Source organism: Nematostella vectensis, chromosome 8 (assembly GCF_932526225.1).
Source record: "Nematostella vectensis chromosome 8, jaNemVect1.1, whole genome shotgun sequence".
NCBI classification, from domain to species: domain Eukaryota; kingdom Metazoa; phylum Cnidaria; class Anthozoa; order Actiniaria; family Edwardsiidae; genus Nematostella; species Nematostella vectensis.
Genome location: NC_064041.1, coordinates 4,001,623 through 4,029,106, shown reverse-complemented (window position 1 = coordinate 4,029,106; position 27,484 = coordinate 4,001,623). Strand labels below are relative to the sequence as shown.

Genomic DNA, 27,484 nt, shown 5'->3' with positions numbered 1-27,484 from the left:
TTGCCATTCATAACGAATCCCTTCGTAACACATGTACAGGACCCGAAATGATCCCAGGACCCGAAATGATCCCAGGACCCGAAACGATCTGTACAGGACCCGAAATGATCCCAGGACCCGAAACGATCCCAGGACCCGAAACGATCCCCAAAAGTACCCCAACTGATCCTCGGACCCGAAACGATCCCCAAGAGTCCCCGAAATGAACCCCAAGGAATTACAGTAATGGACAACTAAAGGAATGTGTAAGGATTGGCTTTCAGTTTTAAAAACATATGAAACATTTAGCTTTGTTTGTGTTATTAAAAGGAAATTTACATTAACTAAAACTATAGTATTAAGATTTTTATATACGACTGCGGGGGAAATACAGTGGTTGAGTCAGAAATTGGGGTCAACTAACAGCTCATGTGATAGTAATTTGAGGAGCCCGGCGTGGATAAATCATTTTTACATAACAAGCCATAAAAGAAAGTCTTTACAGATGGGACATGCTGCTTTACATAGGAAGCGAAATGTTTTAAAGTTATTTTTTGGCATGTTTGTTTTCGGTAAATGAAAGACCTATCATATCGTGAGATCATGCCGGGGTATACGCACGACTACATGAGGAAATTCAAAACTCACATAATATTGCTTTCACATCCTCTTAATATTTTGCATCGATAGTAGAAGGGTTGTTCGAGTGTATTACTCAGTGTGCTTTTGTCATCCCATCTTCTCGGCCAAACCGGCTGCCTAAAATGTGTAGGTAAATATTCGCTCTTGTGAACAAGGATTTCGTGGTGAAATACATGTTTGGTTGTCAGATGAATATTAATTTTTAGGTGTGATGTTTACCGGAAATGAGATTTATAGTGTCGGAGTCATGTGTCGGAACCGCAAAATGTTAAGAGTGTGATGGAAGGTCAAAAGTTTGGTTGATCTGAGCAAAGCTGTGCTATGTTTATGCTGTATTCCTTTCAGTAGCAATTTAAAGTTGTGTATTTGGTGTATTTGATTTATCCACGGTGTGGATAAATCATTTTTACATAAAAAGCCAAAAAGAAAGGATAGGACATGCTGCTTTTCATAGGAAGCGAAATGAAAGACCTATCCTATCATGAGGTCATGCCGGGGTGTACGCACGACTACATGAGGAAATTCAAAACTCACATAATATTGCTTTCAGCAAATGCCACATCCTCTTAATATTTTGCATCGGTAGTAGATGGGTTGGTTGTTCGAGTGTATTACTCAGTGTGCTTTTGTCGTTCCATCACGGCCGTTTATGCTGTATTCCTTTCAGTGGCAATTGAAAGTTGTGTATTTGTTTTGGACTCTGTTTATGGGTTTAACGCCGGGCAATGTAATAAATAGAAGTATTGTGTTGGAATTTAATATTTTTAAGTCACGTTGCTTAGAAATCGAGTCGCTCTTAACCCTTTATTATGCTTCAAAACTTGCAAGTATTTCTTCTGCTTTCCCTTTGTCCATTACCGCAATTCCTTGGGGTTGATTTCGGGGACTCCTCGGTATCGTTTCGGGTCCGAGGATCAGTTGGGGTACTTTTGGGGATCATTTCGGGTCCTGGGATCGTTTCGGGTCCTGGGATCATTTCGGGTCCTGTACAGATCCCCAAAAGTTCCCCAACTGATCCCAGGACCCGAAACGATCCCCAAGAGTCCCCGAAATGAACCCCAAGGAATTGCAGTAATGGACAACAAAAGGAATGTGTAAGGATTGGCTTTCAGTTTTAAAAATATTTGAAACATTTAGCTTTACTTATGTTATTAAGAGGAAATTTACATTAACTAAAACTATAGTATTAAGATATTAATATACGACTGCGGGGGAAATACAGTGGTTGAGTCAGAAATTGGGGTCAACTAACAATTCCTGAGATAGTAATTTGAAGAACACGGTGTGGATAAATCATTTTTACATAAAAAGCCAAAAAGAAAGGATAGGACATGCTGCTTTTCATAGGAAGCGAAATGAAAGACCTATCCTATCATGAGGTCATGCCGGGGTGTACGCACGACTACATGAGGAAATTCAAAACTCACATAATATTGCTTTCAGCAAATGCCACATCCTCTTAATATTTTGCATCGGTAGTAGATGGGTTGGTTGTTCGAGTGTATTACTCAGTGTGCTTTTGTCGTTCCATCACGGCCGTTTATGCTGTATTCCTTTCAGTGGCAATTGAAAGTTGTGTATTTGTTTTGGACTCTGTTTATGTGTTTAACGCCGGGCAATGTAATAAATAGAAGTATTGTATTGGAATGTGATATTTTTAAGTAACGTTGTTTAGAAATTGAGTCGCTGTTAACCCTTAATTATGCTTCAAGAATTGCAAGTATTTCTTTTGCTTTCCCTTTGTCCATTACCGCAATTCCTTGGGGTTAATTTCGGGGACTCCTCGGTATCGTTTCGGGTCCCAGGATCATTTGGGGTACTTTTAGGTATCATTTCGGGTCCTGGGATCGTTTCGGGTCCTGGGATCATTTCGGGTCCTGTACACATACGCAAAATAGGCCATTCCAGCTATAAGCATGCGTGGGCAATCGACATGGAAACCTACCTCAACTACCGTTATGCACCCTTCGTTTCGCTGCATAGTGTCTGGCTCGCATGAGCCAGAATGTCGAGCTCAAAGAGAGTCCCAGTTCAGGACTAATTTGACCCTGGTAGTATGGTAATGCTATAGTAATGCGAGCGAAAGCTTATGGCTGGAATGGCCTATTGGTCCCTGAAATAAATGTTTGGGATTTATAATTTCTGTGCGATTTCGGTAAAGCGGATGAATTTAGATTTAGAAGTAAAGGTATTCGTTTTTCGTTCGTGTCGAACTCTTGTCGATTAGGCCCTGTTGACTGGATACCGTTGGGGGGTACATTTCTAGGGTTATGGGGCTTTACAGGAGTGAATGATTTAATGCAGACGACTTTTGCAGTTTTTACAGAAGTTTTATTTACCTCTTTTTTGTTCTTTTTTAATTTCTTTTGTTGTTTGTTTGTATGTTTTTTTGTTAACAATTTTTAGGACATCCTTGTGTCCCATGAGGTCACAGGGTGCCAAACTCCGATCTCGAACCGGACTTGGATCTGTGCTATATTAGCTTGCAAGGCAGCAGCACAGAATGCTTGAATGATTCCCATCCAAGCAAGCGAAACTTACTCGATTCCCAATACCAGATTTCCTAGTTTTCTTCAACAAATCACAACATCTTAATCTCGGGAAAATGAATAAACTATGAAAATATTTATAATAACCTACGCACACGCTCAAAAGGCTAAATACAATTAGTGTGTATTCTATAGTAGTCTAGGGTAAGTGGTTGAAACACATCGGAACCTGTATTTATCCTATGGCAATGCCCATAAAAATCGCATTGTATCTGTATATGGGAATTTCAAATGTTGATCGTTACACGGGAAAGTTTTACTTTACAGTGCGATAGGTTCTTGCTGGAACCGATCTGGTCTGATAGGCAGTAATACTAACATACAATGCAATCACAGCGATGATCACATCTGCCCAGTAGTCACGTAGCATATGTACACATATCTGGCCGACAGTGACAACAGTTTTGAAAAGAACGTATGATCAGAAATGACAGACTGTTGATGGCGAATGTCACTATAACCAATTAACACACAAGTGATTTAAGTTGAGCTTACATCATAAGGAAACAGTCTTACTGGGCGTAATTACGCAATGAAACCAAGCAAATCTCAATTATATAAAATCTATAAATAGGAAATATATAAAACATTTTTTTTGTAAATTAGTAATATCTTTGCTAATTTATCCGGCATACAGAACTGTTATTATAAGGGTGAATTATTGTGGTTCCACCAGTAATACTGCTAGCGCTACTTATGCTGCTAGTGTAGCTAGTAGAGGTTTTCAGCCTCAAAGGAGGCCATGATGTCACTTTGTTCATTCATGTTGATGGTGCCCGCGAGCTGAAATCAGACATTCAGATTTATTACACTTGAGTAAGATGGTCTACTGTATTGTATAACGTTCTGTGTTGTTGGTGTTTTTGGCACTGGGTATTGCACTGTACTAAGTTTCCTGTTGTTATAGTGTCTTGGGTGTTGAATGGTACCAAGTGTTGTGTTGTAGTGTCTTGTGTGTTGAATGGTACCAAGTGTTGTGTTGTAGTGTCTTGTGTGTTGAATGGTACCAAGTATTGTGTTGTAGTGTATTGTGTGTTGAATGGTACCAAGTGTTGTGTTGTAGTGTCTTGTGTGTTGAATGGTACCAAGTGTTGTGTTGTTAGTGTCTTGTGTGTTGAATGGTACCAAGTGTTGTGTTGTTAGTGTCTTGTGTGTTGAATGGTACCAAGTGTTGTGTTGTAGTGTCTTGTGTGTTGAATGGTACCACGTGTTGTGTTGTAGTGTATTGTGTGTTGAATGGTACCAAGTGTTGTGTTGTTAGTGTCTTGTGTGTTGAATGGTACCAAGTGTTGTGTTGTAGTGTCTTGTGTGTTGAATGGTACCAAGTGTTGTGTTGTAGTGTATTGTGTGTTGAATGGTACCAAGTGTTGTGTTGTAGTGTATTGTGTGTTGAATGGTACCAAGTGTTGTGTTGTTAGTGTCTTGTGTGTTGAATGGTACCAAGTATTGTGTTGTAGTGTATTGTGTGTTGAATGGTACCAAGTGTTGTGTTGTTAGTGTCTTGTGTGTTGAATGGTACCAAGTGTTGTGTTGTAGTGTCTTGTGTGTTGAATGGTACCAAGTGTTGTGTTGTAGTGTATTGTGTGTTGAATGGTACCAAGTGTTGTGTTATGTTGTAGTGTATTGGGTGTTGAATGGTACCAAGTGTTGTGTTATAGTGTCTTGTGTGTTGAATGGTACCAAGTGTTGTGTTGTAGTGTATTGTGTGTTGAATGGTACCAAGTGTTGTGTTGTAGTGTCTTGTGTGTTGAATGGTACCAAATGTTGTGTTGTTAGTGTCTTGTGTGTTGAATGGTACCAAGTGTTGTATTGTAGTGTCTTGTGTGTTGAATGGTACCAAGTGTTGTGTTGTAGTGTATTGTGTGTTGAATGGTACCAAGTGTTGTATTGTAGTGTCTTGTGTATTGAATGGTACCAAGTGTTGTGTTGTAGTGTATTGTGTGTTGAATGGTACCAAGTGTTGTGTTTTAGTGTATTGTGTGTTGAATGGTACCAAGTGTTGTGTTGTAGTGTCTTGTGTGTTGAATGGTACCAAGTGTTGTGTTGTTAGTGTCTTGTGTGTTGAATGGTACCAAGTGTTGTATTGTAGTGTCTTGTGTGTTGAATGGTACCAAGTGTTGTGTTGTAGTGTATTGTGTGTTGAATGGTACCAAGTGTTGTGTTGTAGTGTATTGTGTGTTGAATGGTACCAAGTGTTGTGTTGTTAGTGTCTTGTGTGTTGAATGGTACCAAGTGTTGTGTTGTAGTGTATTGTGTGTTGAATGGTACCAAGTGTTGTGTTGTTAGTGTCTTGTGTGTTGAATGGTACCAAGTGTTGTGTTGTAGTGTATTGTGTGTTGAATGGTACCAAGTGTTGTGTTGTTAGTGTCTTGTGTGTTGAATGGTACCAAGTGTTGTGTTATAGTGTCTTGTGTGTTGAATGGTACCAAGTGTTGTGTTGTAGTGTATTGTGTGTTGAATGGTACCAAGTGTTGTGTTGTTAGTGTATTGTGTGTTGAATGGTACCAAGTGTTGTGTTGTTAGTGTCTTGTGTGTTGAATGGTACCAAGTGTTGTGTTGTTAGTGTCTTGTGTGTTGAATGGTACCAAGTGTTGTGTTGTTAGTGTCTTGTGTGTTGAATGGTACCAAGTGTTGTGTTGTTAGTGTCTTGTGTGTTGAATGGTACCAAGTGTTGTGTTGTAGTGTCTTGTGTGTTGAATGGTACCAAGTGTTGTGTTGTAGTGTATTGTGTGTTGGATGGTACCAAGTGTTGTATTGTTAGTGTCTTGTGTGTTGAATGGTACCAAGTGTTGTGTTGTTAGTGTCTTGTGTGTTGAATGGTACCAAGTGTTGTGTTGTTAGTGTCTTGTGTGTTGAATGGTACCAAGTGTTGTGTTGTTAGTGTCTTGTGTGTTGAATGGTACCAAATGTTGTGTTGTTAGTGTCTTGTGTGTTGAATGGTACCAAGTGTTGTGTTGTAGTGTATTGTGTGTTGAATGGTACCAAGTGTTGTGTTGTTAGTGTCTTGTGTGTTGAATGGTACCAAGTGTTGTGTTGTTAGTGTCTTGTGTGTTGAATGGTACCAAGTGTTGTGTTGTTAGTGTCTTGTGTGTTGAATGGTACCAAGTGTTTTATTGTAGTGTCTTGTGTGTTGAATGGTACCAAGTGTTGTGTTGTAGTGTATTGTGTGTTGAATGGTACCAAGTGTTGTGTTGTTAGTGTCTTGGGTGTTGAATGGTACTAAGTGTTGTGTTGTAGTGTCTTGTGTGTTGAATGGTACCAAGTGTTGTGTTGTTAGTGTCTTGTGTGTTGAATGGTACCAAGTGTTGTGTTGTAGTGTCTTGTGTGTTGAATGGTACCAAGTGTTGTGTTGTAGTGTATTGTGTGTTGAATGGTACCAAGTGTTGTGTTGTAGTGTATTGGGTGTTGAATGGTACCAAGTGTTGTGTTGTAGTGTCTTGTGTGTTGAATGGTACCAAGTGTTGTATTGTTAGTGTCTTGTGTGTTGAATGGTACCAAGTGTTGTGTTGTTAGTGTCTTGTGTGTTGAATGGTACCAAGTGTTGTGTTGTTAGTGTCTTGTGTGTTGAATGGTACCAAGTGTTGTGTTATAGTGTCTTGTGTGTTGAATGGTACCAAGTGTTGTGTTGTAGTGTATTGTGTGTTGAATGGTACCAAGTGTTGTGTTGTTAGTGTCTTGTGTGTTGAATGGTACCAAGTGTTGTATTGTTAGTGTCTTGTGTGTTGAATGGTACCAAGTGTTGTGTTGTTAGTGTCTTGTGTGTTGAATGGTACCAAGTGTTGTGTTGCTAGTGTCTTGTGTGTTGAATGGTACCAAGTGTTGTATTGTAGTGTCTTGTGTGTTGAATGGTACCAAGTGTTGTGTTGTAGTGTATTGTGTGTTGAATGGTACCAAGTGTTGTGTTGTTAGTGTCTTGGGTGTTGAATGGTACTAAGTGTTGTGTTGTAGTGTCTTGTGTGTTAAATGGTACCAAGTGTTGTGTTGTAGTGTCTTGTGTGTTGAATTGTACCAAGTGTTGTGTAGTTAGTGTCTTGTGTGTTGAATGGTACCAAGTATTGTGTAGTTAGTGTCTTGTGTGTTGAATGGTACCAAGTGTTGTATTGTAGTGTCTTGTGTGTTGAATGGTACCAAGTGTTGTGTTGTAGTGTATTGTGTGTTGAATGGTACCAAGTGTTGTGTTGTTAGTGTCTTGTGTGTTGAATGGTACCAAGTGTTGTGTTGTTAGTGTATTGTGTGTTGAATGGTACCAAGTGTTGTGTTGTTAGTGTATTGTGTGTTGAATGGTACCAAGTGTCGTGTTGTTAGTGTCTTGGGTGTTGAATGGTACCAAGTGTCGTGTAGTAGTGTCTTGTGTGTTGAATGGTACTAAGTGTTGTGTTGTAGTGTCTTGGGTGTTGAGTGGTACCAAGTGTTGTGTTGTAGTGTCTTGTGTGTTGAATGGTACCAAGTGTTGTGTTTTTAGTGTCTTGTGTGTTGAATGATACCAAGTGTTGTGTTGTTAGTGTCTTGGGTGTTGAATGGTACCAAGTGTTGTGTTGTAGTGTCTTGGGTGTTGAGTGGTACCAAGTGTTGTGTTGTAGTGTCTTGTGTGTTGAATGGTACCAAGTGTTGTGTTATAGTGTCTTGTGTGTTGAATGGTACCAAGTGTTGTGTTGTAGTGTATTGTGTGTTGAATGGTACCAAGTGTTGTGTTGTTAGTGTCTTGTGTGTTGAATGGTACCAAGTGTTGTGTTGTTAGTGTCTTGTGTGTTGAATGGTACCAAGTATTGTGTTGTTAGTGTCTTGTGTGTTGAATGGTACCAAGTGTTGTATTGTTAGTGTCTTGTGTGTTGAATGGTACCAAGTGTTGTGTTGTTAGTGTCTTGTGTGTTGAATGGTACCAAGTGTTGTGTTGTTAGTGTCTTGTGTGTTGAATGGTACCAAGTGTTGTGTTGTTAGTGTCTTGTGTGTTGAATGGTACCAAGTGTTGTGTTATAGTGTCTTGTGTGTTGAATGGTACCAAGTGTTGTATTGTAGTGTCTTGTGTGTTGAATGGTACCAAGTGTTGTGTTGTAGAGTATTGTGTGTTGAATGGTACCAAGTGTTGTGTTGTAGTGTATTGGGTGTTGAATGGTACCAAGTGTTGTGTTGTAGTGTATTGTGTGTTGAATGGTACCAAGTGTTGTGTTGTTAGTGTCTTGTGTGTTGAATGGTACCAAGTGTTGTGTTGTTAGTGTCTTGTGTGTTGAATGGTACCAAGTGTTGTGTTGTAGTGTATTGTGTGTTGAATGGTACCAAGTGTTGTGTTGTTAGTGTCTTGTGTGTTAAATGGTACCAAGTGTTGTGTTGTTAGTGTCTTGTGTGTTGAATGGTACCAAGTATTGTGTTGTTAGTGTCTTGTGTGTTGAATGGTACCAAGTGTTGTATTGTTAGTGTCTTGTGTGTTGAATGGTACCAAGTGTTGTGTTGTTAGTGTCTTGTGTGTTGAATGGTACCAAGTGTTGTGTTGTTAGTGTCTTGTGTGTTGAATGGTACCAAGTGTTGTGTTATAGTGTCTTGTGTGTTGAATGGTACCAAGTGTTGTATTGTAGTGTCTTGTGTGTTGAATGGTACCAAGTGTTGTGTTGTAGTGTATTGTGTGTTGAATGGTACCAAGTGTTGTGTTGTAGTGTATTGGGTGTTGAATGGTACCAAGTGTTGTGTTGTTAGTGTCTTGTGTGTTGAATGGTACCAAGTGTTGTGTTATAGTGTCTTGTGTGTTGAATGGTACCAAGTGTTGTGTTGTAGTGTATTGTGTGTTGAATGGTACCAAGTGTTGTGTTGTAGTGTATTGGGTGTTGAATGGTACCAAGTGTTGTGTTGTAGTGTATTGGGTGTTGAATGGTACCAAGTGTTGTGTTGTTAGTGTATTGTGTGTTGAATGGTACCAAGTGTTGTGTTGTTAGTGTCTTGTGTGTTGAATGGTACCAAGTGTTGTGTTGTAGTGTATTGTGTGTTGAATGGTACCAAGTGTTGTGTTGTTAGTGTCTTGTGTGTTGAATGGTACCAAGTGTTGTGTTGTTAGTGTATTGTGTGTTGAATGGTACCAAGTGTTGTGTTGTTAGTGTCTTGTGTGTTGAATGGTACCAAGTGTTGTATTGTTAGTGTCTTGTGTGTTGAATGGTACCAAGTGTTGTGTTGTTAGTGTCTTGTGTGTTGAATGGTACCAAGTGTTGTGTTGTTAGTGTATTGTGTGTTGAATGGTACCAAGTGTTGTATTGTAGTGTCTTGTGTGTTGAATGGTACCAAGTGTTGTGTTGTTAGTGTCTTGGGTGTTGAATGGTACTAAGTGTTGTGTTGTTGTGTCTTGTGTGTTGAATGGTACTAAGTGTTGTGTTGTAGTGTCTTGGGTGTTGAATGGTACCAAGTGTTGTGTTGTGAGTTTGCTTACTGCTTCACGTCGCCGCCTCTCAGCCTCCCGCATCCTCTCTTTCATCCTCTTCTGGTCTTGTTTGGCTTGATCTTCCTTGTGTTGCTGTCGAGCTCGTTCTAATGCTTCATCCTCCTCTTTTTCCCTGAAAAAAAAAATTTAAAAACATAAATAGTCCAGTAATATTACAGTTCTACCTGGAAAAGTTCAAACAATACCCTTCCCTTTAAAATAAAATCATTGTGATTAATAATCTTAAAGTCTACCCAATTGAGATTGAGGGTACCTTCCAAAATCCCCGGTAAAAACAATGAATTTATGGTTAAATATGGACGCTCTACTATTTTGGCTGTTACAAATATATTGCTAATGATGCTAAGACCAAACATGAATTCCTCCAATGGCTCTGGATTGAATTTATCAGAGAAGCTTTTTTTAGGATTCACAGCTGTAGACTGAGTGCATGCATAAATACTGTAACATTATGGTCGAAGATGTAGCACATTTTGATCGCTAGATATAGAGATGGTCCTGCGCTCTGATTTTTGTAGACTTTTAGCATGTTATTAGTCAATATCTATCCATATTGGCATCATTTTTGGTGTAAAATGACTGGACTACAAATTTCCCATAATGGTCATACCTCTTCCTCTCCTCTGCTTGCCTTTGTCTCTCTGCTTCCTCGTGTTCACGTCGCTGTTTCATCTGCTCCTCTTGCAACTTCAGAGCTTTTTCCTGCATACAGAAAAAAAATGTTCACACCTACTTCATACTGGTTGAATAATGAGGTGGTGGTGGTGTGCTAGTAGGTGGTGGTGATGGTGTATTACTGGGTAGTAGTGTGCTAGTGGGTGGTGGTGTGCTAATGGGTAGCAGTGTACTAATGGTGTGTGCTAGTATGTGGTGGTGGTGTATTAGTGGGTAGTGGTGTGCTGGTGGTGTGCTAATGGGTGGTGGTGTGCTAGCGGGTAGTGGTGTGCTAGTATGTGGCGGTGGCCGTGGTGTGCTGGTATGTGCTGGTGGTGTGCTAGTATGTGGCGGCAGAGGTGGCGGTGGTGTATTAGTGGGTAGTAGTGTGCTAGTATGTGCTGGTGGTGTGCTGGTGGGTACTAAGTGTGCTAATTGGTGGTGGTGTGCTAGTATGTGGTTGTGGTCGTGGTGTATTAGTAGGTACTAGTGCGCTAATGGGTGGTGGTGGTGGTGTATTTGTGGGTCGTAGTGTGCTAGTGGGTGGTGGTGTGCTACTAGGTGGTGGTTGTGTGCTAGTATGTGGTGGTGATGGTGTATTAGTGGGTAGAAGTGTGCTAGTGGGTGGTGGTGTGCTACTAGGTGGCGGTGGTGTAATAGTGGGTAGTAGTGTGCTGGTGGTGTGCTAGTGGGTGGTGGTGTGCTAGTATGTGCTGGTGGTGTGCTAATGGGTGGTGGTGTGCTAATGGGTGGTGGTGTGCTAATGGGTGGTGGTGTGCTAATGGGTATAAGTGTGCTAATGGGTGGTGGTGTGCTAGTACGTGGTGGTGATGGTGTATTAGTAGGTACTAGTGTGCTAGTGGGTGGTGGTGTGCTAGTATGTGCTGGTGGTGTGCTAGTGGGTGGTGGTGTGCTCGTATGTGTTAGTGGGTGATGGTGTATTAGTGGGTATAAGTGTGCTAGTGGGTGGTGGTGTGCTACCAGGTTGCGGTGGTGTAATAGTGGGTAGTAGTGTGCTGGTGGTGTGCTAGTGGGTGGTGGTGTGCTAGTATGTGCTGGTGGTGTGCTAGTGGGTATAAGTGTGCTAGTGGGTGGTGGTGTGCTCGTATGTGTTAGTGGGTGATGGTGTATTAGTGGGTATAAGTGTGCTAGTGGGTGGTGGTGTGCTAGTAGGTGGTGGTGGTGATGTATTAGTGGGTAGTAGTGCACTAATGGGTGGTGGTGATGGTGTATTAGTGGGTACAAGTGTGCTAATGGGTGGTGGTGTATGTGCTTTTTACCCTCTCTGTCTTTTCTTTAGCCTGCTGTCTAAACTTCTCAAAGCTGCTAGCAGAGGAGGATGTTCTAGGTGGTGCTGGAGAGCCTGCACTGCTCAAGCTGGACCAAGATGGTACATGCCGAATAGGTTTAGAAACCCCATCCTGATACAACAGAGAAAATGTTCAATTTTCTTTTGTTTATTATAGTGCTAGGGGCCTTGGGAAGGTTTTGATATTCAAAAGGAGTGTTCAATGTGAATTCAGTTCAATTGCAAGTATGCAGTACATCCTTGGAAGTTTTGTATAAATTCCTAGCATTTCTAAAAAGCACTGAATCAATTCATCAATCCCACACCGGCTCTATATCAGAATTCTTTCATGGCATGGGTTTACAGTTGTCTGAAATCAAAAGTTTTTAGTCTTCTTTTTTATTTCTTCTCTTTAATCTGTGCCTTATTTTTTCTATTGGCCTTGCAGTGTATATTTTGTACTTAACTTTACTCAGAAACAGTAGGCTGGAATGAGACAAAAAAAAAAGGATCTCACCTTTTTCATGGTCCCAGACTGCTCTGCCTTTTGACCTGAAAGTGATTGTATTGACAGATATATATGGAATAAAAAATTCTGGTCTGAAAGTGATTGTTTGCTAGACGCATAAGTAATAAAACAGCAAAAATAGTTCTGTACTCCATACCAATCGAAGCCAGGGAACCAGGCAGTTCACCGATAGAGAACGTCAGACCAGATGCTCCAGCTAGAGACAGACAAATACCATTAGAATGGAACACTCAAATACAACACTTTGACAAAAACAACCAAAATAAAAGTATGACTTTAAGACCATAATCAAACTTTCGCCAAATACTGTTTTCATGATGTTGCACATGCATCCAAAATGACACAGACTGGCAGGCCAAAGCTGATCTAAAATGGTGTTGTTTTTAAAATAAAGCTATAGAAAATGCTGCCAAACTGCTCACATTCCCCTTCGTCTGCACTTTGGATCAGCTGTGGCACGCCAATCTGTGGAATTTTGTAAGCGCATGCAACATCGTAAAAACAGTCTATTTAAGAATTTTTAAGGGCCAAAATAAAGACATTATAAGACTTTTTAAGGACCTGCTGAAACCTTGTTACTAGGTAGGTTGTTTACATGCCTGGTTTGGGGCCGGCCAGAGTGGATGTCTTTTCTGTAATGGTACTTGAATTTTTCTCCTTTACAGAGCTAGACACAGTGGTGCAGACTGCAGAAATAATTGACGATGGCTTGGGTGTGGTTACTGCAGCTTTTGGTGTTGCTGTTACAGTTTTCATGGCAGTGAATATAGGGGTCTTAGATACAGGGGTCGTTGGCATCTTGGAGCTGTTGACGGTATGTGTAACAGTGGCTGCTTTAGGTGCAGCTGTGACGACTTTGGGGATTACTGCAGGTGTTGGCTTGGTGGATACAGGAGGGATGGGGTCGGCAACACCCTCATTTGTGGTCACCCCACTTGGCCGGGTTGTTACTGGATGGGCTGCATGCCCACCTCTAGCTTTATCTGCCATTTTCCCTGAAGCTTTCAAGTATAAGGAAAACAATGTTTTAAATATTGATTATTAATCTGACAAAAATATGGAGACAAAGGTAAAGAAGAAAGGAACATGTGGTTTGGGTGGTGCCCCTAGCTAAATGACTACTAACACATACCAGGAAGGATTGAAGGTTTGGGTGGTGCCCCTAGCTAAATGACTACTAACACATACCAGGAAGGATTGAAGGTTTGGGTGGTGCCCCTAGCTAAATGACTACTAACACATACCAGGAAGGATTGAAGGTTTGGGTGGTGCCCCTAGCTAAATGACTACTAACACATACCAGGAAGGATTGAAGGTTTGGGTGGTGCCCCTAGCTAAATGACTACTAACACATCCCAGGAAAGATTGAAGGTTTGGGTGGTGCCCCTAGCTAAATGACTACTAACACATACCAGGAAGGACTGAAGGTTTGGGTGGTTTGGAAGGTGACACAGTGGCTGGCTTGGGAGTGGTAGAATGCCCAACTGGTTTGCTCTGGGGAGGTCAGAAACAGAAACCAGATTTAGGGAAACATTGCAATACCATACACCATGAGGTTCACAAAAATCTGAACTTCAAAATGATTTGTCCAACAAGATCTGGACATTTGAGACAACATTCTCATAAAATAGTTTACTGAAGCATCCCTAAAACAAATAGACCAGGTAATCCAAAGTGCCTGGACCATAAAGTTGAAGTAAATTTTTTTTTTACGAATTCCTGAGCACAAATTTCTTACCAAAGTGGAAAAAACTTATTCAAGAAAGAGGATTTCAAAGATGATTTTTATGTGTGATTTCATCCAGACAACTTTTGGTGACAGGGCCCAAATCCCCTGCGAAGCCCTTTGAGTCAATTGTAACATCAAGAGAGCATGTTTGGGTGACTGTGGACTGTACCTTGGTTTTAGAGGCAGTCTTGTGGTCATTTCCCACAGTTTCTGCCAAACAAGGAAACCAAGTTAGATTCCTTCACATTAGAAACCTGGACAAGACTCGGCATTGACAGTCAAGACAAAGCCAGGAATAATGTTTGTACAGTTTATTAAAAATACTTGATTCATGTTACAAACAGGCAACAGGCACATTTACAGAAGATATAAGAGCTGACATGCTGCTTGTGATAGAACTTTGAACAGCCCATGGCCAAAAATCATGTACCAAGATAATTTCCATGATTTTACATAGTTGTAATGTATAGCTTTGGATGTATGTTAAAATTAAATCTACACTCTTTTCACTCCCATGGTAAACATTTAACAAATATATAGCAATGCATATAGAGCTGAGGTTGATATGGATAGCAGTTTAAAAGACAACTTCCAATAAAACACGCAAGTTGTTTACATCTTCAAAGACACCAAAACTATTACAGCAGACTTTAAAATGTCCTGGTACAAGATTTTTTATGCCCATTCATGGGGATTGCTCTATATTCTGTTGAATTTTATCTTGACCAATAAACTGACCCTATTGCAAGATGGATCCAGTGGCATCTTTTATATACATATATAGATATATAAGCCATTATCACAGGATTACATACAACTAGGCTTCGACAACTCGTCATGACAAAAGGTCGAACATATTTTTACGGACCCACTTTAACTTGAACTTATTTTCGCCCAAAATCAGGCATTTTTTTCCAAGTGTTTAACATGATTTTACAGTACTACCTATTTTGTGTCAAATGGTTTATCAGTATTCTGCTAAAGGATATTTCACACTGAACAAGTTTTGGAACACACTGTAAATAGTTTAACCATATAATGTGCAATGGATAAGCTAAAGAAAGCTGTACCAAAGCAATCCACTACGATCATTGAATGTCAAAAAGATACTAAGAATTTAAAAAGGGAAAAAGTTATGGTGGTACATGTTTTTTTTTTTAAATAAGTATGTCTTCCACCTTTTTCTCATCTTAACAAAAACACAAGTGAAAACATTGTGATTTGGGAAAGCTACATTTATAAGCGATATTTCTTGAAAGACTAAGTCTTAAACTTGGCAACTTCAAGATTTTATCATGTAATTTCTTCCAATAATAAATGGTGATAATAACAATTATGCGGTTTACTAAACTCTTTAAATGACTTCTTGAGCAGAACACTTATAAACTGTTACGAGGACCAGAGGGCTTTGTCAGTTTGCCCTATATTTGATAAAATAAATACAGGAGAAATGGCCATGTCACGGAGCACTACAGTCTCTGGGTCACATGTCACTACCTGATTCAGACTCAGAGCTGGATCCAGAGCTTGAGGAGCCAGAGCTTGATGATGAGCCAGAGCTACTACTTGACCCACTGCTGCTGCTGCTACTAGCGCTCAGACGGGTTGGGCGTGGCTCACTGCCCACTACATCAATTATGCGCTGCTCTGTATGAGAGTCTGTCAAACATGAACAAAATGAGATTCAGAAAACACTGGTATAATTTACTAAATATATAGATTTTATTTCGAGAATGTATAGATTTGAATTGAAGACTGTATAGATTTGATTATGAGAATGTATAGATTTGATTTCAAGAATGTATTTATTTACTTTTTAGTTTTAAATAAAGATTTACTATTGAGAATGTCTATATTTTCTTTGGAGAATATATATTAACATAATATACACCTATTTCACTTAAAAAATAAAATATTTTTTGCGTGCCTTCATTGAGTTTTGAAAACGGAGGTGTTTTTGTTTGGGACAACTCTAGGCGCATCTGCTCGAGAATTCCCCCAAACAAACAATGAGTTTTTTTTAAAACAGAATGAAGGCACAAAAACAATGTTTTATTTCTTAAGTTTTAATTATTTCTAATCCTACACAAAAGACAAAAACTTCACAACACCGCACGCTAATGGCATAATTCCAGTGCACGTCAGCTCACGCACAGAAAACAGCTTGAAAAACTGGCTTCAAATTCCAAGCAACTCAGGTTGTTCATCTATTTGTACAAATTTTGCATTTTCCTATCTACCTGGGACACGCTTTTCTCCCAAGAATATTTTTTAGTGTAAAAAGGTTAAAGTCGGTAGGAATTCATATGGATGTTGACTGATAATGCACGATAATGCACTTACACGATGTTATGCTGCGTCATCACATGAACTTCATCATGTAATAAAAGTGACCAATCTCACCAATCAGAGTGCCTGTACTATCTTAATTATTTTATTAAAAAAGGTTGTCAATGCAAATGGCTTACGGGTACTAATAATTCATAAAATTAAAGGTTTTAAATAAAGTACAGCAATGTCAGAGCCAAGCATTGAAACCTTTAATGGATATTTGTTTTGATTTATCCATATTCTTCGAGACGCATGGTTACTTTCGGTCATAGAACTGCTATTTGCCAATCGCCATTTGCACTGACAACCTTTATTGAAATAGGTGTATGTTTTAGCATAAGAGTCACAATTACCCCCTCAACACATACACAAGACCCCTCACAAGCAAACATACTTATATGCAACATCTAGCAAACCTATTTATCCCAGGCTGCAGAAAACCCTGAGAAGTAGTCGGCTGAATTGCCTTAATTTAAAAGGATTCAAGATCACCTTATTACTTAAAAGGGACTAAAAGGTAAGGGGTCCCCTTCCATTTATCTGCACTTACAGTATAAGGCTTAAAATTTAGCAAACATAGAATCAGTGTGAATTAGGCTCATATATAGAATGAATCCACTGATTGGATCACCATGTGAGAGACAACTGGGCAACAATCCAAACAATGGGTACATACCTTTTTTAGCTGCCTTTTTCTGAGCAGGAGCACCTAGTTTGCCGCTTACATCCTAGAAAACAACAACACATTTCAACCACTGAGATAAGGTACCCTGAATCACAGCAGATTATTACTACAACTATCATTTAGTGTCTAGGTAAATACTGTTTAAATGTGTGAAAAATGCTGCATTAATTTTCATTTTTGCATTAAATGCTTTATAGTTATGCATTGCTTCAACTAGTAATAAATATAAATACCTGAAGGCGTCTTTCTAGCTCTTCTTTTTTTCTAGCTTGCTCTTGTTCCCTCTCTTCAGCATTTTTCGGCTTCTTTGCGGGCGTTTTGTGCTTCTTCCTTAAACAGGACTGAACATACTTCTCCAGTTCTCGGAGAGTAGAGGGAGCTAGTGTTTCAAAGTCTATTTCTATTTCGTCAGGATTTGAATCCCGTAATTGTTTTTCTCGTGACTGAATAATATGTACAACTCTTCCAAGTTTAGGACCTAGAAACAGAAAACACAAACGGTGTTATAAAAGTTAACCACTGTTTATATGCAAACTTGGTATTCATTAAATGAGCTCTTACCTGGGAGCCTATTGATATCCAAACTAAGCTGCCTTTTCTCATCGTATGTCATTGCTTTGGCAGTCTCCTCCTCATCACTATCTTCCTCAATTGTTTTCTTTTTTGCCACAATCCTGAAAAAAAATCTAATATGGTATTTCTGTTTGTTATCCCCTCTCCCCAATCATCACACTAACACACAACAACTCTGAGGGGGGTGTTTCGTTTACCCATAAAGTGAACCATTTTTCCTTATAGCTTCTCCTTCCTTGTGGAGGTACTTAATTTTTTTAATTAGAGCCGACCTTTCAGTCAAGTGGAGGGTTCTTCCAAACACCCCAAAACCCTCCTGGCTACAGGCTTGCATACTTACCCTCTCCCCTATGTCACACTTGTTTTTGCCACATTCTAAACCCTACCATCACATTATCTGAATATATAGCTATTTGACTCAACTTGAATGCATATGTCCATGGCTGTATACTTACTTGCTCTTTGCAGACCGCTTAGAAGCAGATTTCTTTGGTGGTTTTTCAGCCTTGGGGGTTTTAGTAGCCTGTTGTTTTGGGGGTTTCACAGGCTTGGGTTTAGCGGGTGGCTCCTTTTTAATTTTCTTTTCAGGCTTTTTCTTTGTTTTCGTTACAAGGACACTTTCTCCGGTCAACTTGCTTAGCTGCTCATGTACAGAGATTAGCTGAAAACAACCAGAAAAATACATCAATCAAGGATAAAATAACAAAAAGGCACCAGAAGGAAATGTCAATTCTTAAGGTCTCTCCAGGTCGGCTAGGAGGCAGCGCTTAGTTCATCTTAGCCAGTGAACAGCAATGCTATTTATTTGATTATCTTCAGCCAGGTTTTAATGTCCCCAAAGATGATGCCACAATATTCAGACCATAGTGTGGCAATAGTTTGACAGCCATATGGGGTTCAGAGACCAGGATACAGTCACATGGGGTTCAGAGACCAGGATACAGCCACATGGGGGGGTTCAGAGACCAGGATACAGCCATATGGGGGGGTTCAGAGACCAGGAGACAGCCATATGGGGGGGTTCAGAGACCAGGAGACAGCCACATGGGGGGGGTTCAGAGACCAGGAGACAGCCACATGGGGGGGGTTCAGAGACCAGGAGACAGCCATATGGGGGGGTTCAGAGACCAGGAGACAGCCATATGGGGGGGTTCAGAGACCAGGAGACAGCCATATGGGGGGGTTCAGAGACCAGGAGACAGCCATATGGGGTCCAGAGACCAGGATACAGCCATATGGGGTCCAGAGACCAGGATACAGCCATATGGGGTTCAGAGACCAGGAGACAGCCACATGGGGGGGTTCAGAGACCAGGAGACAGCCACATGGGGGGGTTCAGAGACCAGGAGACAGCCACATGGGGTTCAGAGACCAGGAGACAGTCACATGGGGTTCAGAGACCAGGAGACAGTCACATGGGGTTCAGAGACCAGGAGACAGTCACATGGGGTTCAGAGACCAGGAGACAGTCACATGGGGTTCAGAGACCAGGAGACAGTCACACGGGGGGCTCAGAGACCAGGATACAGCCACATGGGGGGCTCAGAGACCAGGATACAGCCACATGGGGGGGTTCAGAGACCAGGATACAGCCACATGGGGTTCAGAGACCAGGATACAGCCACATGGGGGGGCTCAGAGACCAGGATACAGCCACATGGGGGGGCTCAGAGACCAGGATACAGTCACATGGGGGGGTTCAGAGACCAGGATACAGCCACATGGGGGGGTTCAGAGACCAGGATACAGCCACATGGGGTTCAGAGACCAGGATACAGCCATATGGGGGGGTTCAGAGACCAGGATACAGCCATATGGGGGGGTTCAGAGACCAGGATACAGCCACATGGGGGGGTTCAGAGACCAGGATACAGCCACATGGGGGGGTTCAGAGACCAGGATACAGCCATATGGGGTTCAGAGACCAGGATACAGCCATATGGGGGGGTTCAGAGACCAGGATACAGCCATATGGGGTTCAGAGACCAGGATACAGCCACATGGGGGGGTTCAGAGACCAGGATACAGCCACATGGGGGGGTTCAGAGACCAGGATACAGCCACATGGGGGGGTTCAGAGACCAGGAGACAGCCACATGGGGGGGTTCAGAGACTAGGAGACAGCCACATGGGGGGGTTCAGAGACCAGGAGACAGCCACATGGGGTTCAGAGACCAGGAGACAGTCACATGGGGTTCAGAGACCAGGAGACAGTCACATGGGGTTCAGAGACCAGGAGACAGTCACATGGGGTTCAGAGACCAGGAGACAGTCACATGGGGTTCAGAGACCAGGAGACAGTCACATGGGGGGCTCAGAGACCAGGATACAGCCACATGGGGGGCTCAGAGACCAGGATACAGCCACATGGGGGGCTCAGAGACCAGGATACAGCCACATGGGGGGCTCAGAGACCAGGATACAGCCACATGGGGGGGTTCAGAGACCAGGATACAGCCACATGGGGTTCAGAGACCAGGATACAGCCACATGGGGGGGCTCAGAGACCAGGATACAGCCACATGGGGGGGCTCAGAGACCAGGATACAGTCACATGGGGGGGTTCAGAGACCAGGATACAGCCACATGGGGGGGTTCAGAGACCAGGATACAGCCACATGGGGTTCAGAGACCAGGATACAGCCATATGGGGGGGTTCAGAGACCAGGATACAGCCACATGGGGGGGTTCAGAGACCAGGATACAGCCACATGGGGGGGTTCAGAGACCAGGATACAGCCATATGGGGTTCAGAGACCAGGATACAGCCATATGGGGGGGTTCAGAGACCAGGATACAGCCATATGGGGGGGTTCAGAGACCAGGATACAGCCATATGGGGTTCAGAGACCAGGATACAGCCACATGGGGGGGTTCAGAGACCAGGATACAGCCACATGGGGGGGTTCAGAGACCAGGATACAGCCACATGGGGGGGTTCAGAGACCAGGAGACAGCCACATGGGGGGGTTCAGAGACCAGGAGACAGCCATATGGGGGGGTTCAGAGACCAGGATACAGCCATATGGGGTCCAGAGACCAGGATACAGTAATTTGTGGTTTATCGATCAAGCAATGCAAGTTATGACACACTGATTCCTCAAGTGCAACCTTATTTGAAATAGGTCTATATCCTACTATGTCCATGTGGCCTAGAACTTTTGCAAACCTATTTTGTTATTTGACGAGTAAGATATTACACAGTTGCCAAAGCCTTACCCTTTGATAATCTAAATTGCCCATTAAAACTGTACATTACATACACCTATTTCAATAAAGGTTGTCAGTGCAAAAGGCAATTGCCAAATGGCAGTTCTACGATTGAAAGGTGTTTATCGGTAGCAATTATTTGTAAAAATAAAGGTGATAAATAAACTTGAGCAATATAGAACCACATATTAATTATATTAAATGGATAGCCGTATGTTTTATTGCTATTTTTCTGAATTTGGAACAAATATTTTGGCATCCATGGGTCCTTTCGGTCGTAATACGCCATTTGCCAATCACCATTGGGACTGACAACCTTTATTGAAAAAGGGGTATGCACCTGTTGTTGTAATTGAGAGAGTTTCTCTGCCCTCTCTGCCTCGCTGTCATTGGAGACAGAGGTCTCCTCATCTGAGCTCTCTTGCTGCTCAGGTTCCACCTCTGGTTGGGCCGGGGGAGGGGACGGTGGTGCAATTATAGTCTCCTCTGGCATCTTGGCAAATTTCATTTCAAAGACATCCTATGAAGGAAATAAAATTCAAATGGCATTCAAATTAAAAATCTAAATTATCACTTCACCCCAGTATTATTTATGTGAACCTGTGCAAAAGAAACTAGAAACAAATCAATTGTAGTAACCATTATATTGTTTTCCTACTATTTACAGTATATGCTTGTTTTAGCATCATTATATATAGTATCATTAGTAAAGGGGAGATTTTAAACTTGTGAAATGTGTACCCAAGTAAAGGCTTAACAATGCCAGCAATAGTCAGAATTTTCCACTTTGCCGGCTCAGTTTTTGCAATGCATGGTTAGTAAATGTGCATGTTTTCAATGTGTGGGAGATACCTGGAGTTGGCGGGCCATCTTGACCACGTCATGATCAGGGGGATTATAACGATAACAATTGCTAAACATAAGTCGAATATCAGCAGCAAACTCTGATGGGGAATCGTACGCCCTGTTCTCAAGCTTATTCTGGGAAGGGAAGAAAACAAAACAAATTAGAGCTATGCAGTTTTTCAAGAAATGTATTGTGTTGAGACCTATGTGAAGATTATAGGCATAAATCATGTACAAAGTCATTTATAGGATTTATAAGAAAAGGAACATGGGCCTTGGAAAGCAGTCTATGTTTGTTATACTACTTTGGTTGTCTTTGACTCTACCTTGATTTCCGTCATGTCCATAGGCTGCTTGATGATGTCATGATAGTCGTGGAGACCTAGAGCTTCGGCATCAACTGGTTTATAGAACGGCCACGCATATGCCTAAAAGATATGTGCCATACAATAATCAAGGAATGCAATGTCAAGATACCGCATGTTTGTTCTAACTGCTCTATTTCCCATAGCAAGGGACAAAGTAGTGAAGTAGTGAGTGCACAAGAGTATTCACTAGATCTTAAGTGTTTGTAACTATGACAACAGCCTCTAATCCATATACATCAAGGAGCGCATTCTGTGGTCATTCTGAAATATCAGACCATGTGAATGCTAAATACTCACATAATGCTTTTTAGAAAACATGTCTTTGAGGATTGTGCTACAGTACTTCAGCTGCTCTGTGAGTGGCTTCTTCTTTCCCCTTGACTGAAAAAAAGTTCCAGAAGTGTCACAAGAAAACCAAGAAGAAGCACAAATAATTTGACAAAACAATGTATTCAAAAGCATGCAGCAGTGTTTTTATACAGCCAGATATTAAAAAATATTGTGATAAGAGTGAATTATCTTGCCAAGAGGCGAACATACCGTAGAATCCCACAGATCAGCAACGCCGTATGTTAATTGGCCCTGGCGCAAACTAGCCTACGGAGGTGACAGGGTAAAAGGGCCTTTAAGTTCCCCCTCAATGTTACATGGCCTTTGTTAGTGCTACCAGTCAACACAAGCATTTGGCACTTGCACATTTATATGCTTATTGTCATGTTTTGTGCATGTTTATAAGTTTTAAGCAAACTTGCTCTTGCTCACACAAGACATGATTACATTACACTTTAATGCCTAAGTCCATAAGCCTGCAGATGTGATAAAACATTGTTCCTTTGTGGATTTGACAGGACCATATAGGAGTTTAGCATGCATATCATAGGAGAGAGTTAACAACATTTAGTGTCTATTGTAATGCTGAGGATTTAATGTTGAAACAGATTGGAGGATTAATGTTAAAATTAATTATAATTCATGGTAAATGATGAATGTAAAATACAATCAAAATAGTGAGGGTTTTTTTTTTAAGTAAATGCTTTACGCACATACGAATGTAATAGAAATATCAAGATAACCCCATGCCTTGCGCCAAATTCTGCTTGCTTATTTATGGGATTCTACGGTATATGGTTGGCTACTTGTTATTTCTGTTACCTCACGGGAAACATGCACTAAAATACAGAATTTAACCAGCACAATAGCAGATCAATGACAGTTAGTTGGGTTATGCCAAGTTACAAAATCATGAGTACATATGCAACACTAAAAATAATCAGGCAAATCTATTTTTTTTGTTTTAATCTTAGTTTTTCGAATCAAACATGGCTTTGCAAATTGATAAATTTGATCAGGTACATAATGTAGGAGTTTGAGATTTTTCATGGGCCCGTTCCTGAAAAGAGTTGTTTAGACAATTTGTTGTTAGGATTTAATCTTTTTCTTGTATTTCCATTTGGAAGTATTTTCCTTGTCCCACACAGGCAAAAAATATTTAGCTACCAAAATATTGTATTTCCAACAACTACTTGTGTACTTTTAAATTGTGAACTCGTAAAAGTGATTAGGTTTGTCAAAATTTGAAAGCATCTGGCACGGTTGCACAAAATGAAACTTTATGAAACTGATTACTTGCACCTTTTTTTTGAATATGAAACTTTGACCACTTCAAAAAGAGGTCATCCTGTACCTGGTGGATGTATGCTGGAAAAGCTATAGGAACAAGAATAGCTTTGCTTAGAATGGTGTATCATGACTAGAAGAGCTCTTATTCCAGGCATAAATTATGCCTCTATTTATTCAGGAACCAGCCCATGAAGTCTAAAATAAACAATGGAAATGAGACTATTGTCACATTTAACAGAGGAAGGTGAATAGCAGGACAATTGGCCACTGTCCCTTAAGAGACTTCACAGCAAAACGAAAAGAGAAAAAGTGTGCTTACCAGGCTTGGCCCTTCTGGGAGGTCCCTGTTGGGTTTCTTAACAGTGCGTGTGGACTCTCTCCTTGCTGGCACCTTGGCTGGTTTGGAGGTTGGTAATGGTTCGCTCAGATCACTCATTGGTGTCGTTGGTGTAGTTGTGTCGGCCTTTCTCTTAACCCCCTTTTTCACCTAGCAAGCACATTAATATCAAACTCTAAAATGCACAAAGTACACATAACAGGCACATACTGTCATTTTCTATATTCTACAAAAAACATTTGCTGATTTTTGATTGAAGGTGATTTAGCAGTTGCAAACAGTTGGTGAATATTGAAAAACTGGTTTATGGTTAAAGGAAGCTTGAGCCAATAAAAAGACTGTGCAAATAAGAATTGCTATAGATGTGAGGGCTGACCTTGGCTAGAGGTAATGATGAAGTTGGGACTGGTAGTGCTGGAGCAGCCGGTGCGAGAGAAGGTGTTGGAAGTGCTGTGGTAGCTGCTTCTGCTGGTGTTGGCATTGCCATGGTCGCTGTGACTGTGATTGGCTGGGCTGCAACCGGGGGAATCATGGTCATTGGTGTACTATCAGGAGCAACTGAAAACCAAAGAGGGATGTTAAGTAAATACACTTCAGCCAATAGTTAGCAAAGACAAGGATTTTTTACATTTCAATTAAAGTTACCAAAACAAGAATGTTCAAGTAAATACACTTCATCCAAAAGTTAGTGAAAAGATGAAAGCTCTATTACCGTCCTTGGTAGTTCTAAATCCAAAGAGAGTTGACACTTTGTTTAAACAATCAGAAGAAAAACTGGATCAATTAAAATCAAATATACAAAGAAAATGAGAATGTGAGTTCTTCAATGTGTGTACTTGCTTATGAAAAAATAAAAATGCAATAATTAACAACCAAACATATTTTGACTCTTTTATGTATGGATGCACAATGCTCAAGTAATTATAAAAGGACAAAATGTGCATAAGTTGTGCACCAAAAATAATAATTTTTTGAAAGAGTGTTTACATAAATGAGTTAAATTCTAAGATCTCTGTATATTGGTAGTTACCCTACACTCAATTTTGGGTAGAAGCAAGGTGATCAACATAAAATGGTCCAAGGCTTTATGGTACATTGATATTGAGTTAAAAGCAGTGGAAACGAAGGTATGCCCATACCTGGAATTGCATGTTCCATAGGTCTTGGACCTGGTTTCCTGCCCTTTTTCCCACCATGACCTCCCTCGCCTGGCTTTCTTTTTACTCCAATGATAATCTCCTTTTCCTTAAAAATAACAAGCAGCCCCATGACTTTTCATAACTGTGGCCTTGCTTGATCCTAAACAGCAAACTCACCTCTGGAGGCATCATGGCTATCTTCTGATGGAAAAGTTTGTCCATGGATTGGCACATAAGCACAATATCCTGAAACAAAAATATCACAAATCAACAACTGCTTCTGTCTAAAGCACAAATCACATCTCTAAAACCGATTCTGTCATTTTCATTTAACAAATTCAATTATGACACATTTGCAGTGATGGTTTCATTGACTATGACATTCCAAAGCCCTTTTTTTGCATCTACGAGTACTGTCAACTGTGCAAGAGTCTGTATGATTTTTTTAGCTCTTTCTTTGTTTTGTTTTTTCATTTAGCCATTTTTTAGGTCTTAATAAGTGTTATGCAAGTAGACAGTATTCATGCCACATGTTCAGTTGTAAAAAAGACAAAATGGGTGATTTGATCAAGAGACGTCTACACATTTGGCCTTTTCCTTGTCAAAACAGTTGATTGTGCATGGGGATACTGTGCACATGGGATAACGGTCCTTAGATCCCTAAAATATATATCACATTTTACTCAATTGAAATATTGTTTATTTGTTGCACAATAAGTTGAAAAAGAGCAAGCTGTCCAAAACAACCAAAATTCAAAACAAACCCTAATTTGGTAGACAGTATGGGGTGGGGTATGATAACTTTTTCCCAACAATTCAGATATGAGCAGTCACAAGGTGTAATTGGGTAGTTACTGACATAAGGTAGTTGGAACATTCAATGACAACAAAATACATTACTAGAACTTAATGATCGGGTAAAGCAACATTCCTTTGTATACTATCCGGCACTAGAATGCCCAGGTCTACTTCGATTATCAAGCTGCAATGCAAGCTTCGCGGCCCAAGATTATATAGCACAAATTGCTATTTATGGGGCGATACTGAAACCAGCTTTGAAAAAAACACGTGTTATTTTCGTTTTCCTTATCGAGGCAGTGTCATACATCAGTGAGAAAAACGAAAATCACACATGTAAACAATCGAACACAGCCACTAAACTTACATCTCCTGGTTTGTTGTAGGTATAGCAGTTGTTTATCATCAGCCGAAAATCCTCAATGCATTCTTGAGCGCAGGGATACTCGTTATTTTCGAGCTTTTTCTTGATTGTTCCCAGGTCCATCGGTTTCTTAATGATTGTATGGTAATCCTGTAGAACACTCAAAATACTCAGAATTCTACAGTCTAAATACTTTATTATTTTGTATTACAGCTTGGTGTAAATATTTAGCGTTTTGCTATCGTACTAACCGGTAGATTTAGTTTGACCGCGTCTACGGGTTCGCGGAAAGGCCATGCATGATGGTGTCTCCATAACCCTTTTAGCACAGTTTTCAGCAAAAATTGCAGTTGGTTTGTGGTTCTGGTCTTGGGTGCTGGTTGCTGTGGATTTGGTTGAGCCATTCCTCGCTGAAAGCAAAGGATATTGGCATATTAACGGTAGAGATCCGGCAAAAACGCGTTGACAAAGCTAGCGTCATTACGGATTCATAGTCTTTCTTGCGGCAAAGCCAGAATTTCGACATCGAAACATAGCTCAGTAAAACACCAAAATAATGAGTATTTACCACTGAAGGTTGTTCAAACTCGTCGTATTTGTGAGAAAGTCTTCTTGTGCGTTTTTCATGCCCCTCAGGGCTCGAAACGGAGCTTATTCCATTCACTGAGTCGACGACTCCATATTCGCAAGAAACGCCAGATTGAACTCCTAGTCCCGGCCTGTGATGATGTAACATATTTCGGTAAATTTTAGCATTCTAACTGATTATAAACTCACCAAACTACTACAAATAAACGTAAAATCACTTTATGTAACTATGACAATGTTATTTGTTGGTAATCCTGCTCTCAGTTCAGAGAAAATCGACGGCGTTGGTCTAAAGACATTTCAACACAGCCAACGCCATTTTGGCGGTAGCAACTCCACGAACACCAAGCACAATCTATCGAATTTTTCGCAACTCCAAGCGAAAAGATCTACGCCATACCCTTTATGGACGTCAGCTAAAGGATTTTGGAAACTTTGCGACGTAGGATGGTCTAGCGTTTCCATCCACGGCGGTAGATTCCACATAAATAGTTCTGTCTTTCTTGGCTCAGCTCGCCCAGCGAACGAGCAACCAGCCGCCCTTTTGAAGACTACATAGACCCCCAGCAAAGAGTCAGGCCCGACACGTCACAGCCCGAGTCACGTGCGCTCGGCAAGCGCGCCAAAACACTGACGCATCAAAAAAGGACGCCGATAACTTCCTTATATGGGACGTCACGTACTTCGGTGAGTTCCCGAAGAAAGGCCGAAGTGGAAAAGTGTCATTAAAGAATTTCTTTTAACTTGCCCCTTCAAGCTACAAACCTGCACGGACACAAAAGTGATAAACACGATTTAAAAACAGGAAATAAACGCGATGGGTTTAATGCGGAT

General features: G+C 40.9%; 1 protein-coding gene across 3 annotated transcripts; it reads right to left on the bottom strand.

Moving 5' to 3' along the window:
* Positions 1 to 2,998: 2,998 nt before the first annotated feature.
* Positions 2,999 to 27,212, bottom strand: LOC5502802 (bromodomain-containing protein 3). Of its 3 annotated transcripts, none has more exons than XM_048731794.1 (27): positions 27,051 to 27,212; positions 26,631 to 26,781; positions 26,314 to 26,472; positions 26,066 to 26,212; positions 25,078 to 25,146; positions 24,901 to 25,006; positions 24,138 to 24,319; positions 23,744 to 23,911; positions 22,345 to 22,401; positions 22,102 to 22,185; positions 21,763 to 21,864; positions 21,443 to 21,571; positions 20,931 to 21,110; positions 17,836 to 18,041; positions 17,369 to 17,481; positions 17,041 to 17,285; positions 16,799 to 16,850; positions 15,289 to 15,450; positions 13,961 to 14,001; positions 13,475 to 13,556; positions 12,662 to 13,063; positions 12,199 to 12,258; positions 12,051 to 12,085; positions 11,526 to 11,666; positions 10,202 to 10,293; positions 9,580 to 9,703; positions 2,999 to 3,953 (listed from the first exon to the last, which is right to left on the bottom strand). In XM_048731794.1, exons 1-27 carry the CDS (start codon positions 27,134 to 27,136, stop codon positions 3,882 to 3,884), a joined length of 3,447 nt encoding a protein of 1,148 aa, XP_048587751.1. In that variant the 5' UTR covers positions 27,137 to 27,212; the 3' UTR covers positions 2,999 to 3,881. The 3 variants fall into 3 exon arrangements, with proteins under 3 accessions (XP_048587751.1, XP_048587752.1, XP_048587753.1); XM_048731795.1 differs by having other exon boundaries at positions 23,744 to 23,902; XM_048731796.1 differs by lacking the exon at positions 22,345 to 22,401.
* Between the last annotated feature and the right edge of the window lie 272 nt (positions 27,213 to 27,484).